Raw genomic sequence first — 15228 nt, forward strand, 5'->3', positions numbered from 1 at the left:
GCATCCCTTGGGGAAGTGTAAAAATAAATAAATGAATAAGAATCTGATTTCTCCTGGGCGCTCTATTGTCTGCTACTAGTGACTGTCTTGTGCTGGGGCCTTGTTGTATAAGTCCTGTGAGGCCAATTATTGGTTTCAGCGGTCATGTTTGGCACAGAACGTTCAGCAAGGTAACGCTACGTTCACACCTACACTTGGGAACCCGAAGAACGAAAACCTAATCTGCTTAAAAATCATTTACACGCGGACTGTAGGACTATAATGGGGTCCGTAGGGTTTCTGCCGGAAAACTGAAGAGAAAACTTCTCCATATTTTTTAAGCAGATTCGAGGACGGGAGCCCCAAACAGAATCTAGGCGCAGGCGAGAACCTAGCCTTGACTTCGACTCAAGCTTGAACAGACACCAGCCCTAGACAACAGAACAATGGGGACAGATGAGTATGCTGGGGGGGGGGGGTTTATAACACTTTACACTTTCCCACCCTCCATTTGGTTCCTCCAATTTCTAGACTTCCCCTTTAAGAAAGTGATACTCAATGATTGGGTCAGCAGACTGACTGACACACAGAGCACTATAAACAATCACATGATAGTGAAGTCACCGCACAAAGTAAGCGCGATTCACCTATCCCATTCATGCTGCTCCCTACTCAGCCCCGCCCACTACATGACACATGACTGGCGTCATCAGGAAGTGTTCAGTTACCACAAAGCAGATCCTTAGGCCCGCCCACAGCCTGGCACATGATCGTGACGTCAGCCGAGGGAGTCTTCAGGCGCAGTCCTAGGTATCTGACAGGTAAAGCGGAGGTTTGTGGGCTCAGCGAGGCCTCTACACCCGGTGGCTCTTGACAGGCTTGTCTTACCGGAAGGAGACACAGCTGAGGTACGTATGTGCTGCTGCGGCCATGGCTGCTGTGTGTACACCGTGTTATTGTGTATGTTATTGTGTGAGTGCACTTCCGGTGTCTAGAGCGCCCCTTATTCATTATGAATGTCCCCACATCGTCCTGGTGTCGCAGGTCTTCTCCATGGTTTTGTATTCGGGAATAATCCTGGAGTAGTCTGTTCCCAATATTCCATGTATTCAGAGTATAGGATATGATGACTGTTACCATTAGCCTTAGTACAATGGTTGTTCTGCAGAAGTTTCATTGATACTTTATACCTCAGTTCTTCATCAGTTTCATGACATCTGCTTAGGCTGAAAACTTGCACAGACTTAGAGGAGTTTTCTGGGTTTGTTACTAGATGACCTATCCTTAGGTCAGCGGGGATCTGACATCCAGGACCTACGCTGGTCAGATATTTGAACCGGCGCTGATGCTCTCTGTATGCCACAGGTCATATCATGTGATATTTAGTTCATTGGTCACATGACCTGATTGCAGCTCAGTCCTAATCAAGTGAATGAGCTGGGTTGTATCTGAATGTACAGGCTGCACTTGGTAAGTACTGAAGAGGTATCAGCACCTATCTGAAGGGCTTCAAGCAGTTGATCGGCAGGGGGGCCGCAGTGTCAGACCCCTGCCAATCTTCAACTGATGACCTTTCCTAAAGACAGGTCATCAATTATTAATGGAGTTGTCCAGGACCTATCAAAATTGGATACTAATGCCCTATCCACAGGAGAGATCATTTGTATCAGATTGATCGTGGTCTGACCCCCAAACTGTGTGCTGAATGGCTGTTTTGCTTGCTAGAAGACATATACAGCTGCAACCAGCTCCACTCATATTCAAGTGATTGAAAATATGACTGCAGTACCCAGCACTAGCTCTACATTGTATGGGCAGGGAAATGTATACAGTGTACTGAGCACTGCATACTGTAGAAATGGCACCAGGAACTGTACCTCTACTCCCTTTTTCTTTTGAATAGGAGCAGAGCTGGTTCCAGTCATATACCAGGTATAGGGTTTCTGGCAGGCGAAACAGATGATTGGCACAGGGTCCACCTAGGATGTTTCTGAAAATGTCACAGGCTTACACTAGGTTCACACCTGCGTCTGGGCTTCCGTTCTTTAGATCCGCTTGGGGGGGGGGGGGGGGGGTTCATACCTGTGTCTGGATCCCATTCGGGGTTTCTGCCCCCTGTGGGGAAGGTAGATCAGTAGCAGTTGGTGCAGACCCAACCAGTCAGAGACGGGGACATAATGTCCAGTGCAAACAGGTTTATTTGGAAAAACAGCAAAATAAATAAACCTTCACTTCAGGTACAGACCTTTTCTGCCGTGTGAACATACCCTAACTAAACAGTAAAAAACTAACTATACATATGGCTTACTACCATCCACACAAAAAACAAAGTAGGCACAGTACAGCCTCACCAGACTCTCAGGACAGCCCCAGGTGCCTCCTCTCAATCCCAGAAGCTGTTCTGAAGTGCAGGCTCTGCAGCCTTTTATGGTCCAGTAATGAGCCTAGTACCAACACCTGGGGCTGAGGCCTACTCAAGACCTGCCCTGGACCACACATAGGTCAGAAACTTGTGGGAGATATACTGATTCCAGCAAGCAAGCAGGACTTTTCTCTCCGTGGTTTTCTGGAGGAAACCTGGCGGACCCCATATAGACTATGGGGTCCGTGTTTAACCGCTTTTTAAGCAGATTGGGTTTCCATTTTTTTGGGTCGCCAAGAGGACTTGAGGAATGGAAACCCCAACGCAGGTGTGAACCTAGCATCAACTCTCTCATTGCTTCAAAGAGATAATTTGTATATAGACAAGAGTTGAATCAAGTGAAACCGTGGCAATGGAGGCACAGAAACTCATGGAAAAATAACATTTTCAAGTGTTTTTTTCAATCTGTAGGGCTGGGGTGATTTGCTGGGTTCTGGTACCTAACGCCCTTTAAATTTTGTTAAGCCTACAGCAATTCTCTTTGTTTGCAAATGAGTACATTCCAATAGGAAAGGTGGAAAGCTACAGAAAATGTCACTAACTCCAGAAATTAATCCAGAGCTATCATAACTACGGGGCAGTTATCACAAGTTGTAGTTCTGACACAACTTAAGAGGTAGAGGTAGGGCTGGGCAGTTTCTAGCAAAATAACTGAAACTGAAAGGTCAAAGAGAATCTTTTACCTCCTCTGCCAAGTCCATCTGTTTGCGTTGTTCAATAAGCGATACTCCACTGATTCCGGTAAAGTTGCAATCTTCTTTTTCCAGCCCCACCGTATATGAGCAATAAGTACTCTTACTTTTGGTGTCTCATATGCTATTTGGGCTCTGTACTGTCAGGTGTGCAGTGTGAGGGATTCTGAGCTCTGACACTGGCCGCCTCTGGAGCTCTGGGGGATTGTCTTAATCATTCATTAATCATAGTAAAATGTTCAATTGATTATGATTTTGGTTTAGGTCACAATTGCTAGACAGTGGTACAATAATGTGAACCATTTCAGCTTGCGGTGTCTGTTATAAGGTATTTCTCCACCGTTGGCTGTCCTCTACCTGTAGTCATGCGCTGCATTACCTCATTGCCTCGAGGTTTGCTTACGTCTGGTTTTGTTTTTGTTTTTTTTTAAGTTTAAAAACATTGGGAAACTGGTTACAAAGGTGGAAATGTTTTATAATGTACGTACCAATCCAGTCTATTGTACCTGAGTAGGCATACTTTTTTTTTTTTCTTAAAGGGGTCGTCCACGATAAATAGTATTTTTTTTTATATTTTAATTTGGGGAACGTCCATAAACACATTTGTCTGTCCCTGTTGCTCTGCTGTCTGCCATTTTGGTCCTGGGACTGTAAACTTCAACACCTCCCATATCCTATCAGCACAGCCTCTTTAAGACACATGACTACAGTTGGGGCTGTGGGAGCTGTCAGGGATTACATTCCCGGCAGTCCCATAGAAGTGAATAGATAGTTCTATGGAATTGAGACCGTTGGTGCACTGGGGGTGGGCCTTCAGCTCAGGGAGCACTGTTCTTGCTGCTCAAGTAGGATGGATGATGTCATAGCAGTTTAATAGCTCTTAGTAGACAGGGTTGTGAAGGCAGAAGATGGTAGGGGTCTGAGTGGCAATAGTTCCTATGGGTGAAGGGCGCGCGCCCCCCCCCCCCCCCATCTATCAACTGCCTCATTTACATAAGACCTCAAAGTTGTTTTTCTCCAAAGCTACAGAAGTGACATATATATACTACGGGTATGATATTTATCAGTGTAATGTGCTCTGTAACAGAGTGGTGACACTTGAATATGCTTGCATAGGTGGTAGACTCCCTGTTGCATATTTTCACTTCTTGCAATATTCTGTGACATCACACACATGTAATTGTAGACATGTTAGTAAGTGAATGCTGCAGTGGAAATACTGACGGATCAGGAAGTTACAAAGGTCAGAAATGGTTCTAATAATAATCTGCAAACAGACAGATTCATCTCTCAATATGACAAGTCTAAACCTACAGCTACTGCCATTTGTGATTCCTGTTACCTGTACATCACATAGGAGACTCACTGGTTGTGATGGTTATGTTAATTTCAACATGTTCAGTCTCTTGGAAACCCTTTATCTGGCACTGCTGACGTGTATGGATGGCTGAACACCTTACACATTAGGCTTATATCCTATTAATATTATAAATGTGAAAGTTTGTGGGTTTGTGTGTTTGGATGTTTGCACGTTCGGATGTTTGTTCCTCAATCACGGAAAAACCGCTCCACCGATTTGGCTGAAATTTTCCACAAACATAGTTAATACACCCAATTAAATAATAGGCTACTTTTTGTCACAATAGCGCACATACATTTGTGCCAGGACCCCCACAAAACCCAAACTCACACCACCATCTCTGCAATCTCACACACTTTGGACCATAGCAAGCCACAAAATTCATATTGCCCTCTTCAGCCTCGCCCCTAACCCCCACACAATCACATATACATATACTTTACCACTTTGCCCCTCACCTTAACGATACTCCAGGAGGCTCTCTTTAATGCTCCAGAGCAGCCATGTTTGCCGACCCCCACCGCTCTGACAATCCGCGACACCGCCCACCCATGTCAATACCCCTAGGCGGTCTAATAAATGCAAAAAAAAAAGTTAAAAAAAGTAAAAATAAAAAAATAAAAAGGATTAAAAATTCAAATCACCCCCTTTCCCTAGAACACATATAAAAGTAGTTAAAAACTGTGAAACACATACATGTTAGGTATCCGCGCGTCCTAAATCGCCCGCTCTACAAAGTTATACAAATATTTTTCCTGTTCGGTAAATGCCGTAGCGAGAAAAATGGTCAAAAGTGCCAAACCGCCATTTTTTCACTGTTTTGATTCTGCTAAAAATTTGAATAAAAACTGATCAAAGCAATAACATTTCCCGAAAATGGTAGAACTACAAAGTACACCCGTTCCCGCAAAAAAAGACACCCTATACATCCCCGTACAAGCATGTATAAAAAAGTTACGGCTGTCGAAATATGGCGACTTTTCAAAAAATAATTTTTTAACACAGTTTTGGATTTTTTTTAAGGGGTCAAAATGTAAATAAAACCATATAAATTTGGTATCCCCGGAATCGTAACAAAGCACAGAATACAGGGGACATGTCATTTTGGTTGCACAGTGAACGCTGTAAAACCAAAGCCCGTAAGAAAGTCGCAGAAATGCATTTTTTCTTCAAATCCACCCCATTCTGAATTTTTTCCCTGCTTCCCAGTACATTATATAGAATAAATAATGGTGGCATCATGAAGAAAAATTTGTCCCAGGAAAAATTAAGACCTCATATGTCTCTGGGAGCGGAGAAATAAAAAAGTTATGGGGTTTAGAAGGAGGGGAGTCAAAAATGAAAATCAAAAAATGCCATCGGCGGGAAAGGGTTAACTTCAAGTACTTCTGTCCCAAAGTCACTATGTAAAGTTTCTCAAAACACCGTATAGCAGCTCATATACAAATTAACTTCAACACAAAAGTCTCACATATTCTCTGAATTACAGCAAAAACAATAAACAAAGTTACATTTCACATCCCATACCTTATACACACTACGAAAACCTTACCCGCGCCTGTATATACAAACTTCTACAATCACCGCAGACAAAATCGCGGGTACCAGCTAGTATAATATACATTAGGCGTCTATCCCTCTGTCATCCCCATAAACATGTACACTTGACAAAAACACCGAAAGATTTGGGTGTGTAAAAATCCAGTATGTCTGAGGCTTACCATCTGCTGTTGGGGGCAGTCTGGAGGAAGAAGACAAAGGATGTCTGAAGTACTGGATTAAATGCCTCTATTATATGGTTATTTCTTGAACTCTTGAAGTGATGTGTTATGCAATGCTATGTTTTTCGTCAGTGTCCAGATCTATAGCTATAATGTTGGGAATATTATATACATGTATGCATGAGCCCTTACACGAAATGGAGCACAGTTTTTGTTACTTTTTATCACTTTTGTTTCAAGTGATCTATGATCCTCTTCTTTCCTAAATACTACATCATATCTACAACTGTTGTAGAGCCAGAGTGTCTGTCTTCACAAGTAAATACCCTCTTTATACAATATTTATCTCCAAAAGAAACCTTTTTTTATGATATTCCTGTTGTATTGTTGAACTTCTTTTTCTTTAATTTTAGGAGAGTTTTACAATGTTGGGCTCCGGGTTCAAGGCTGAGCGGCTTCGAGTGAATTTGAGGCTTGTCATAAATCGACTGAAACTCCTGGAAAAGAAAAAAAGTGAGTACCTGCAATGGTTAAAGTGGTTGCCCTGTCAGGACCTCATAGAAGGGTTTGTCCTGGGTTCCTGCTGAGTCTTCAGCAGGAGTGGGAAGAGCAGGCTTTTATTGTTTTGTTTTTTTTATTTTTGACTCCCCGCCTTCCAAACCCCAGAACTTTATTTTTCCATTCACAGATCCATATGAGAGCTTATAGAGGTTGGCCACTTTCAAACCAATATTGAATGACCAATGTTATTGTTTGTATAACAAAAAGATAATTTCTAGATCTCTGCTCGCTGTCATTCATTTTGCTTACTCCCAGTGGATAAAATTCTGACCATGGTCATGTGATCGTTACACAGGTGCATAGCTCATTACCAGGCAGATGTCTAATTACTGTGCTGTGACTATAACAAGATATATATATTATGCTCCTGTGTGTTCATCACATGACCATAGAATATATATCACATGACCATGGAATGATTTTTATCCACTAGAGGTAATCGGAATGAATGACAGTAAGCAGAGATCTAGTTGCTTTGTGGGGGAAGTCTCAGTTAATGTAATGTCTGTGATTACAATGAATGCTGATCACAGGCATTAGCTCCTGGTTTCCGATGTACAATACATCAGATAGTATCTGTGATGGCCACTCTGCTGCAGAGCATCTGCCATCTTTAAGAATCCAACATTTGCAGCCTTTCAGTGCTTGAGTCCTGGGTTCGAATCCCACCAGGAGCAACATCTGTAAGGAGTTTGTATATTCTCCCCGTGTTTGCGTGGATTTCCTCCCATTCTACAAAGACATACTTAATGGAAAAAAAATGTACATTGTAATCCCTATATGCGGATTACAATCTACATTAAAAAAAAATCCAACATTTGCTGTAATAGTAGTGTGGATGTCAGGAAGGGGTTAAAGTGGTTTCCCTATCAGGAAAACCACTACATCATAAAGGGGAGGTCTTCAGCAGGAGATGGAAGAGCCTATGCCATGTAGCAGCTCTTATATTGGAGGACTCAGGCTGTCCATGTAATCTAGGACAGTATGTTTAGGTTACTGTTAAGTTAGATATGTAAGTAAGTTATTTTTGGTTCCCTTTGTTAAAAAAAAAAAAAAAAAAAAAAGGGGGGGGTTTGATTACCAATGTTGTTAAAGGGGTCTTCTCACAAAGCAAGTTATTCCCTATCCATACCGACTGCTCAGTTCTCCCTTATTTATTCTCGTGATCAGTGGGAGTTAGAGTGGCCAGACCTCCACTGATCTGCAACGCAATAACTTACTTCCTGGGAAAACTCCAGTAAATGATTTTGAGATGTTCGCATTAACATGCTCTGTGTGTCCAGCAGAAAGCCAACTGGGAACAATAGGAGGGGGTGGGTCAGAAAAGAGGGTTATGGAGAAGAGATGTCATTGGTGATGACCTAGAAGCAAGTCAGTTGAGAAAAGTTCATGGGTTTGGTAATTGGGTAGGGAGATAGGGGGAGTTGCAAGGGAGTGAGGATGCGCAGATCTAGAGACCCCGGCTGCCTCACAGAAACCAGACCAGTTAAAGCATACCTCCAGTTATAATCAACTTTTCATAAATGACTAGTACAGCTGAAAATAAGATTTTGTGGTATATCTTAAGGAGATCTGTTTCCTTCACCACTTATTAATCGGTTCTCCTGCTCCTTATCTTCAACCATGCAGCTTGTTTGCATAATATCCATCTCCATATTCAGCCTCACACATACAACTTTACGGAGCAGAGATGAGTTGAGTAGGATTCTCCTGGTTAATTGATTTATTGCCTTATTCTGTGTACTAGTAGCCTCTTGTATACAACCTACCAGAGTTTAAAAACCCATGGAATAGCAGAAAGTAATAACAGGAATTATTTAAGTCTTTTCTCCCTCCCCTCTTTATAGACTAATATGGAGAAAGTAACTGCCTGAAAAGTGGAGAAGAAACCATATTTGTTTAGTAAGATATATTACAAAGTTTAATATAGTATTATAAATACAATTCCTTCATGAAGAGTTGTTTATAACTGGAGGTAGGCTTTAATACAAGAAGGTAGGGGGATGGTAAGGAAAAAACCCTTGCTTTGTGAAGGTGCAGTATTATAAGGGATGTCTGTTCAAGAAAGCATACATTGCACCAAAAGCACTCCGGTATTCTGAGTTGGCTATGCACAGGCAGGATGCAAACAATGAGTTGCCAAATGCCGAAAAAGTCAAGCACTTTGAGCACCTTCTGCGAAGAGGCATTCACCCAATTCGTACATAAAAACAAAACTAAATGATGTGAAAGGGGTCAGGTCCAGCCAATTTTGTGAAATAGTTTTTCGTCCTGCTGTGGGCCGTCTAGCTACTTGGTGTAGTTTTGAGTACTTGGTCAACAAGGGCACAGTCTGAGTGTTAATGGAGTCTGCTGCTTAGGTTTCTCTGTGTGTGGGTGAAAACCAGGACCCTATTTCCAAAATGATTGGGTATATGTCGGCACCTCTGCATTGCGCCTGGTCCATATAGAGGTTTTGCAGGGGGTGGGGAGTGGCCTTTATGTACAATTTTCAAGATGATTGCTTGTATATATTTCAGTGAGTTGAGCCCTTTTTAATCATTGATATTTCTAGATGACATACTCTGCCCTACTTGACTTAATAGACATATTAAAGGGATTCTACCATTAAAAAACTTTTTTTTTTTCTAGGTAACCCGTCAGAATAGCCTTTAGAAAGGCTATTTGTCTCCTACCTTTGGAAGTGATCTCCGCCGCACCGTTCGTTCAAAGTACCGGTTTGCTAATTAGTTCTCTCGCAGCGATGGGGGTGGGCCCCAGCGCAGGAAATGCGATGGGGGCGTCCCCATTGCTGCTCGAAAACCAACTCCAGCGCCGCCTCTGTCTTCTTCTGCATCCTCCCCTTCCTTCTTCGGCTTGACGTCGGACGCCTGCGCAGTACGCTCTGTTCGGCGAACTTGCGGTGTTGGCACTATGGCCGCGGGGATTCGCAGTACATTCGGCGAAGTTCGCCAAACAGAGCGTACTGTGCAGGCGTCCGACGTCAAGCCAAAGAAGGAAGGGGAGGATGCAGAAAAAGATAGAGGCGGCGCTGGTCGGTTTTCGAGCAGCAATGGGGATGCCCCCATCGCATTTTCTGCGCTGGGGGACGCCCCCATCGCTGCGAGAGAACTAATTAGCATACGGTACAAACCGGTATTTCGAACGAACAATGCGGCGGCGATCACTTCCAAAGGTAGGAGACGAATAGCCTTTCTAAAGGCTATTCCGACGTGTTACCTAGAAAAAAAAGTTTCTTAATGGTAGAATCCCTTTAAGGAAGACAATAACAGCACATCCTGTTAGGATTTCCACCACTTTAAAAGGAACCTTCAGGTTCATTCTGCCCAAATTTCCGGGGGCATGAAATGTTGACAGGCTTGATCATGACAGAGAGCAACAGTTGCCAGAAGAGGTTCACTTACTTTCTCGCTTATTTGATATGGGATTTGGATAACAGTCTAGACTAATAACGCATATTCAGACAACATATTGTATTATTAATCAATGCAGACATTAAGGATTCCCTTACTTTTTTTTTTTCTTGCAATTTTGTTTTACTCCTAAAAGGCAGTTGTTGTTTTTTTTTTTGGGGGGGGGGTTTGCTAGATAAGTACCGTACATGGTCCATCTTGTAAGTTTTCTTGTTGCATTTTTCTTGCAGCTGAGTTAGCACAAAAGGCCAGAAAGGAGATTGCGGACTATTTATCCTCTGGGAAGGATGAGAGGGCGAGGATTCGGGTGGAACACATTATTCGAGAAGATTATCTAGTAGAAGCCATGGAGATCTTAGAGCTGTACTGTGATCTGCTTCTGGCCCGATTTGGATTAATTCAGTCCATGAAGTAAGTTTGTGTCTGGAAATTAAAGGGGTTTGTTGAGTGTCCTGTTGCTAGGATTTCTTTCCTGGGAACTGTGGTGCCCAGTGGGGAGGTAGCTGCACATTCCCAGAAGAAAGATAAAATGAAAGCCATGGTCTTGTCCATGACCTTGTATACTTTCTCCACCTGTAATGAGTCATCCAGTATTTCAAGACTGGTGACATTCCACTATATCTGCTCAATAAGATTAGATTCACACATGCAGATTTTATAGTGGATAGAAATGACATTTTTTAACCATACATTTTTATTAGCGCTAGTTTGAAAGAATGTAAATTTGTTTTTGTTTTTTTTTTCAGGGAGCTGGATCCTGGACTAGGTGAAGCGGTCTCCACTCTGATCTGGGCAGCTCCACGTCTACAGACTGAAGTATCTGAACTGAAAATTGTGAGCGGTCTATCGTATAATTACATTTATACATTATATCGTTGAACCAGTAGCTTGCTTTATATATAATTATATTATAATATAATTTCACACTATCAGACTGCCCTGCATGAATTAGGCCATTGATAACTTTACTTGGGCTGCCCATTGTCTGACTTCTGACTCTACATCTCCCTTACTGCAGGTTGCTGATCAACTCTGTGCAAAGTATAGCAAAGAATATGGCAAACTGTGCAGGACAAACCAGATTGGTACCGTCAATGACAGGGTAGGTTCCAGTGTCAGTGGATGGCATTTTGTTTCACAAGGTGTCATCTAGTTTTGAAACCCTTGTATTTTCTGTTTTCTTTCTTATAGCTGATGCACAAGTTGAGTGTGGAGGCTCCACCAAAAATCCTGGTAGAGAGATACCTTATTGAGATTGCTAAGAACTACAATGTGCCCTATGAACCAGATTCTGTGGTTATGGTAGGTGAAGACTACAGATTTCAGAATCGATGATGTTTAGTTCTTCATAGGAGGGATGGGAATAAATCATTTTTCCCATTTTCAATCAAAAGTGATTTCACTGGATTTTTAAAACCATCTGCATGTCCGCGTTTGGAGCATTTCCACCATGTATCTGCTCTTTTGGACGGATAGCAATTATATTCTTTAAGCGCAATGGTCATGTGTCAGGTCACCCCTCAATCATGTAAAATACCATGTTATGTAATCGTCCTCTGCTGTGACAGCTGGGCTGTTTCTGCAGCTGTTCTTTTTTTACAGTCTTTATTCTACAGTGTAGTGGAATAAGATCCATCAGTGAGTGCTGATAACAGGTATTGATGGTCATATTAAGAGGTTTGGACTTTCTTTCTTTGAAAACATACCATGTGCCTAATGGAGAAGTTGACAAAGCAACCAATCTGGTCCCTTCCCCCTCCTATTATGTCTTTTTTTGGGGAAACACAGGCAAACTAAATAAATAAAAATGTTCCTGTAAAGTCATATAGAACAAGTATATCTGTGTTGAAATGATATATTAGAGATGAAATATCTAATGTTGTGAGTAATGATAGTCTTGTGAAGTCACTCCTTCATATTTACTTATACGTTTCCAATCTCCATTTTCTATCACAATTTAAGGCCGAGGTTCCCACAGGTGTTGAGGCAGATCTTATAGATGTTGGATTTTCTGATGACATAAAGAAAGGAGGAGGTGGAGGAGGTGGAGGATTTGGAGTGGCCTTGCCAACTGTACCAGCTATGCAGATGCCCACTCCTACAATACCATTCAATTACCCTGCACCTGGTGGTCCGGTATGTATGTGATATTATTTACTAATATAGTTCTGAACCTATGAACGTAATTATTAGCTCTCCTAAAATTTTTGTAATGCTGTTATTATCATTCATTGAAAAAATAGGTAAGTACCGTGTGGGGATAGTGTGACATCATTGCCTCTATCAAGATATTTAAAGCGGTAGATAGTTATGGCATATCGAAAGAAATGTCAAATAGACATGGGTCCCACCTCTGCAACTCGCACATGAGTGGAGAAGAGGTCCTCAAACCCCAGTCCGCTGGGTGAGATTGCAAGTGCATCAAGGCTGAGAATTTATGGGATTGCTCAGTTGTTTCCTTAACTTGCTTGACCATTGCATCAATATATGAGACAGGGATCTGAGTTCAAGGACCCACAGCAATCCTGAGATTGAAAGGTATGCTTGCACTGGCTTAGTGCTGTAGCCCATATACTGTATATCCCTAGATATCAGTTAGAAGTACTCCAAGCCATTCACTGTGTAGGGAACTACAATTAACACTGTTCACTGGAATAAGGTTGTGCTACAATTCCACTGCCCAGTGGGTGGTCAGAACACTGCTGTAAAGGGGCCACATCGCTTGATCAGTGCTGCAACCCCTTTCTTCTCAGGATTGCTGAGGGGTCCCAGAGGTCAAACTTCCACAATCCTAAACCAATGCCATATTTTAGTGACATGCCATCAATTTATATGACAATACCCCTTTCTAAAGTTGATTGCCAGTACAAATCATAATTTTTCCTTCGATAAGCTTTGTAAAGTTTTGCACTTGGGTTGCTTTGTTTTCATCACTGGAGTGTTTTAGAAAAGCTCTTGTGTTACAGTTTTGGCACATACATGCTTCCCTGAGGCTCCCTGTGGGCTAAAGTATCATTTTGTGCAGCATATGTCAGGCAGAATATATACTGTACACACCACACGGTGTTGTCTCAGTGCTTACTATTAAGAAATGATGTCAGACTCCATACTGTGTCAGACTGCAGCTCCCTGTGCAGCTTCTCCACATATAAAACACAATGTAGCTTTAATCCCTCCGTAACTCTGAGATTATTGCAAAAAAATATATATATCCACGCAACATCCAAACTATGCTACATTTTCTTTGAAATGTTCCTTTAAATCATATGTTAAATATGTCTTACAACAGGAGACTTTCAATGGACCGCCTGTGGGAATCTATCAACCTTTTGGTAATCAAACTCCTCCAGCAATGGGTATGGGGCCCCCACCAATACCATCTATGCCTCCTACATATGAGTCTGTAAGTAGCAGAGCACGTATGAGATGCACTTTCTTTCAGAGGTAGAGACTAACGTTTTCTTACAGCTCTCCTCTCTGTATATTTCATGCTCATCTAAGTGACTGGCTGTTTATTCTTCAGATGTCCGAGGCATCTGAAAAGTTGTGGCCATATTGGACCAGATTGTCATCGACTAGTGATATGTTGCTATTGAAGGCTCCCAGCCTTGTCATCAATGAACTTCTAGGCAGTGTATAATGGAAGAGCAGGAATCTTGCATTATACCACAATTCAGTATTGCAGTATACTATATGAGCAATAAGACTTCCTAGAGTTCAAATACACTAGGAGGTTTAAAAATAAAAGTTAAAACTTTTTTCAAAAAATATGGCAATATTGTAAATGTAGCACATAATTATACCTCCCAAAAATAGAAATAATTGCATTACAGTCGTCAAACATACCATTGTGGGTAATCCATAAAAACTACAGCTCTCTTTAGACAAAAAGAGCACCAACATAGCATTGTACTTTGAAATGCAATAAAAAAGTCTCAAATTGCAAATAATGATGAAAATGGAAAATTACTGTGTCCTTAGTGGGTTAATATTAAGAACTTATAAGAATGAAACCTCAAATATATGGGTTCATGCAGACTGTTGTTCTTTAGGCAGGGACATTGAACAATAAATAGGCTACTTATGGATTCGAACTTAGGCCTGAGCCTAACACAGATGTTACATTATAAGCCCATACATGAGCCATAAGACAGTTGTATGCATGACATCTAAAAGGTGTATTAGACATTAACCTACTGTCTTTCTCTAACAGATTGGTGATAGCGGGCCTCAAGCAAATGCTCCTCCTCAAGATGGTGTGTATAAGAATTAGCGTCTTTAATAGAGATAAGTGATTGTCTGTTGTGATTCCTTGCTTTTATAGCAATATCCCATCTCTATTCCCTACTTTTCCTTTAGGTCCTGGTAATCTAGCACCTATTGCTAAACCACGAACAAAAATACCAGATAATTTTGTCCTTCCAGAATTACCTTCTGTTCCAGACACACTCCCCGCTGCTTCTGCTGGAGCCGGCACTTCTAATTCAGAAGACATTGATTTTGATGACCTGTCACGCAGATTTGAGGAGCTGAAGAAGAAAACTTAAGTTTGCCATATTCTTCAGTCTCTTAACACCTGAACCTGACCTCTGCCCAGGAAATAGTACAAACCATCCTATGTACATTACAAGCAGAGAATCTGCTCACACGTGCTCTGAGGTTGAATATGGTTTTCCCCAATACAGGTTTGATGTGTTGATTGCCCCTAAGCTCCATATTCAATGGCTGTGGCAAATAAGAGCCAGTCTGATTTTTAGTCTTGGTGAGGACGCCATATTTTCTATGTTATGCGGGAATGTCATAAAGTGAGACCCAAAGGACTTATTTCTGCTAATACAGTAATGAGCTGCTTCCCTACCTGTTTTTCTAACCTTGTATATAACATTTACAGACTTGTATGAACATGCACTTCTTAAAAATAAAGCTGTGGCCTTCTAGAGTATTTGTTGAATTGGTATAGAGAGGAAATTAGATGTCTTGAAGATTTCCTCAAGAATATAAAATACCTATGTACCAATAATGAGAATATTTGCTCAAGTAAAGCATTTTAATTTTATTGTAGACATGATCAGTGCCCTGT

The 15228-nt window shown here is 41.6% G+C and overlaps 1 protein-coding gene across 1 annotated transcript; it reads left to right on the forward strand.

Annotated features, from left to right (window-relative positions):
• The first annotated feature begins 726 nt into the window (after positions 1-726).
• Positions 727-15087, forward strand: IST1 (IST1 factor associated with ESCRT-III). Its single transcript, XM_075281991.1, has 10 exons — positions 727-887; positions 6588-6687; positions 10379-10559; positions 10895-10982; positions 11167-11250; positions 11340-11450; positions 12111-12284; positions 13438-13551; positions 14362-14404; positions 14508-15087. The coding sequence occupies exons 2-10, from the start codon at positions 6600-6602 to the stop codon at positions 14693-14695; spliced, it is 1071 nt and encodes a 356-aa protein (XP_075138092.1). The 5' UTR covers positions 727-887; positions 6588-6599; the 3' UTR covers positions 14696-15087.
• The last annotated feature ends 141 nt before the right edge of the window (positions 15088-15228 follow it).

This window comes from Leptodactylus fuscus, chromosome 7 (genome assembly GCF_031893055.1).
Source record: "Leptodactylus fuscus isolate aLepFus1 chromosome 7, aLepFus1.hap2, whole genome shotgun sequence".
Taxonomy (NCBI): domain Eukaryota; kingdom Metazoa; phylum Chordata; class Amphibia; order Anura; family Leptodactylidae; genus Leptodactylus; species Leptodactylus fuscus.

Bases quoted from the DNA above. Each gene is read 5' to 3' on its own strand.
- IST1 (XM_075281991.1), top strand. From the start codon at position 6,600: ATGTTGGGCTCCGGGTTCAAGGCTGAGCGGCTTCGAGTGAATTTGAGG. The intron at 6,688-10,378 runs GTGAGTACCTGC...TTTTTCTTGCAG, and splicing joins ACTCCTGGAAAAGAAAAAAA to CTGAGTTAGCACAAAAGGCC. The intron at 14,405-14,507 runs GTGTGTATAAGA...CTTTTCCTTTAG, and splicing joins AAATGCTCCTCCTCAAGATG to GTCCTGGTAATCTAGCACCT.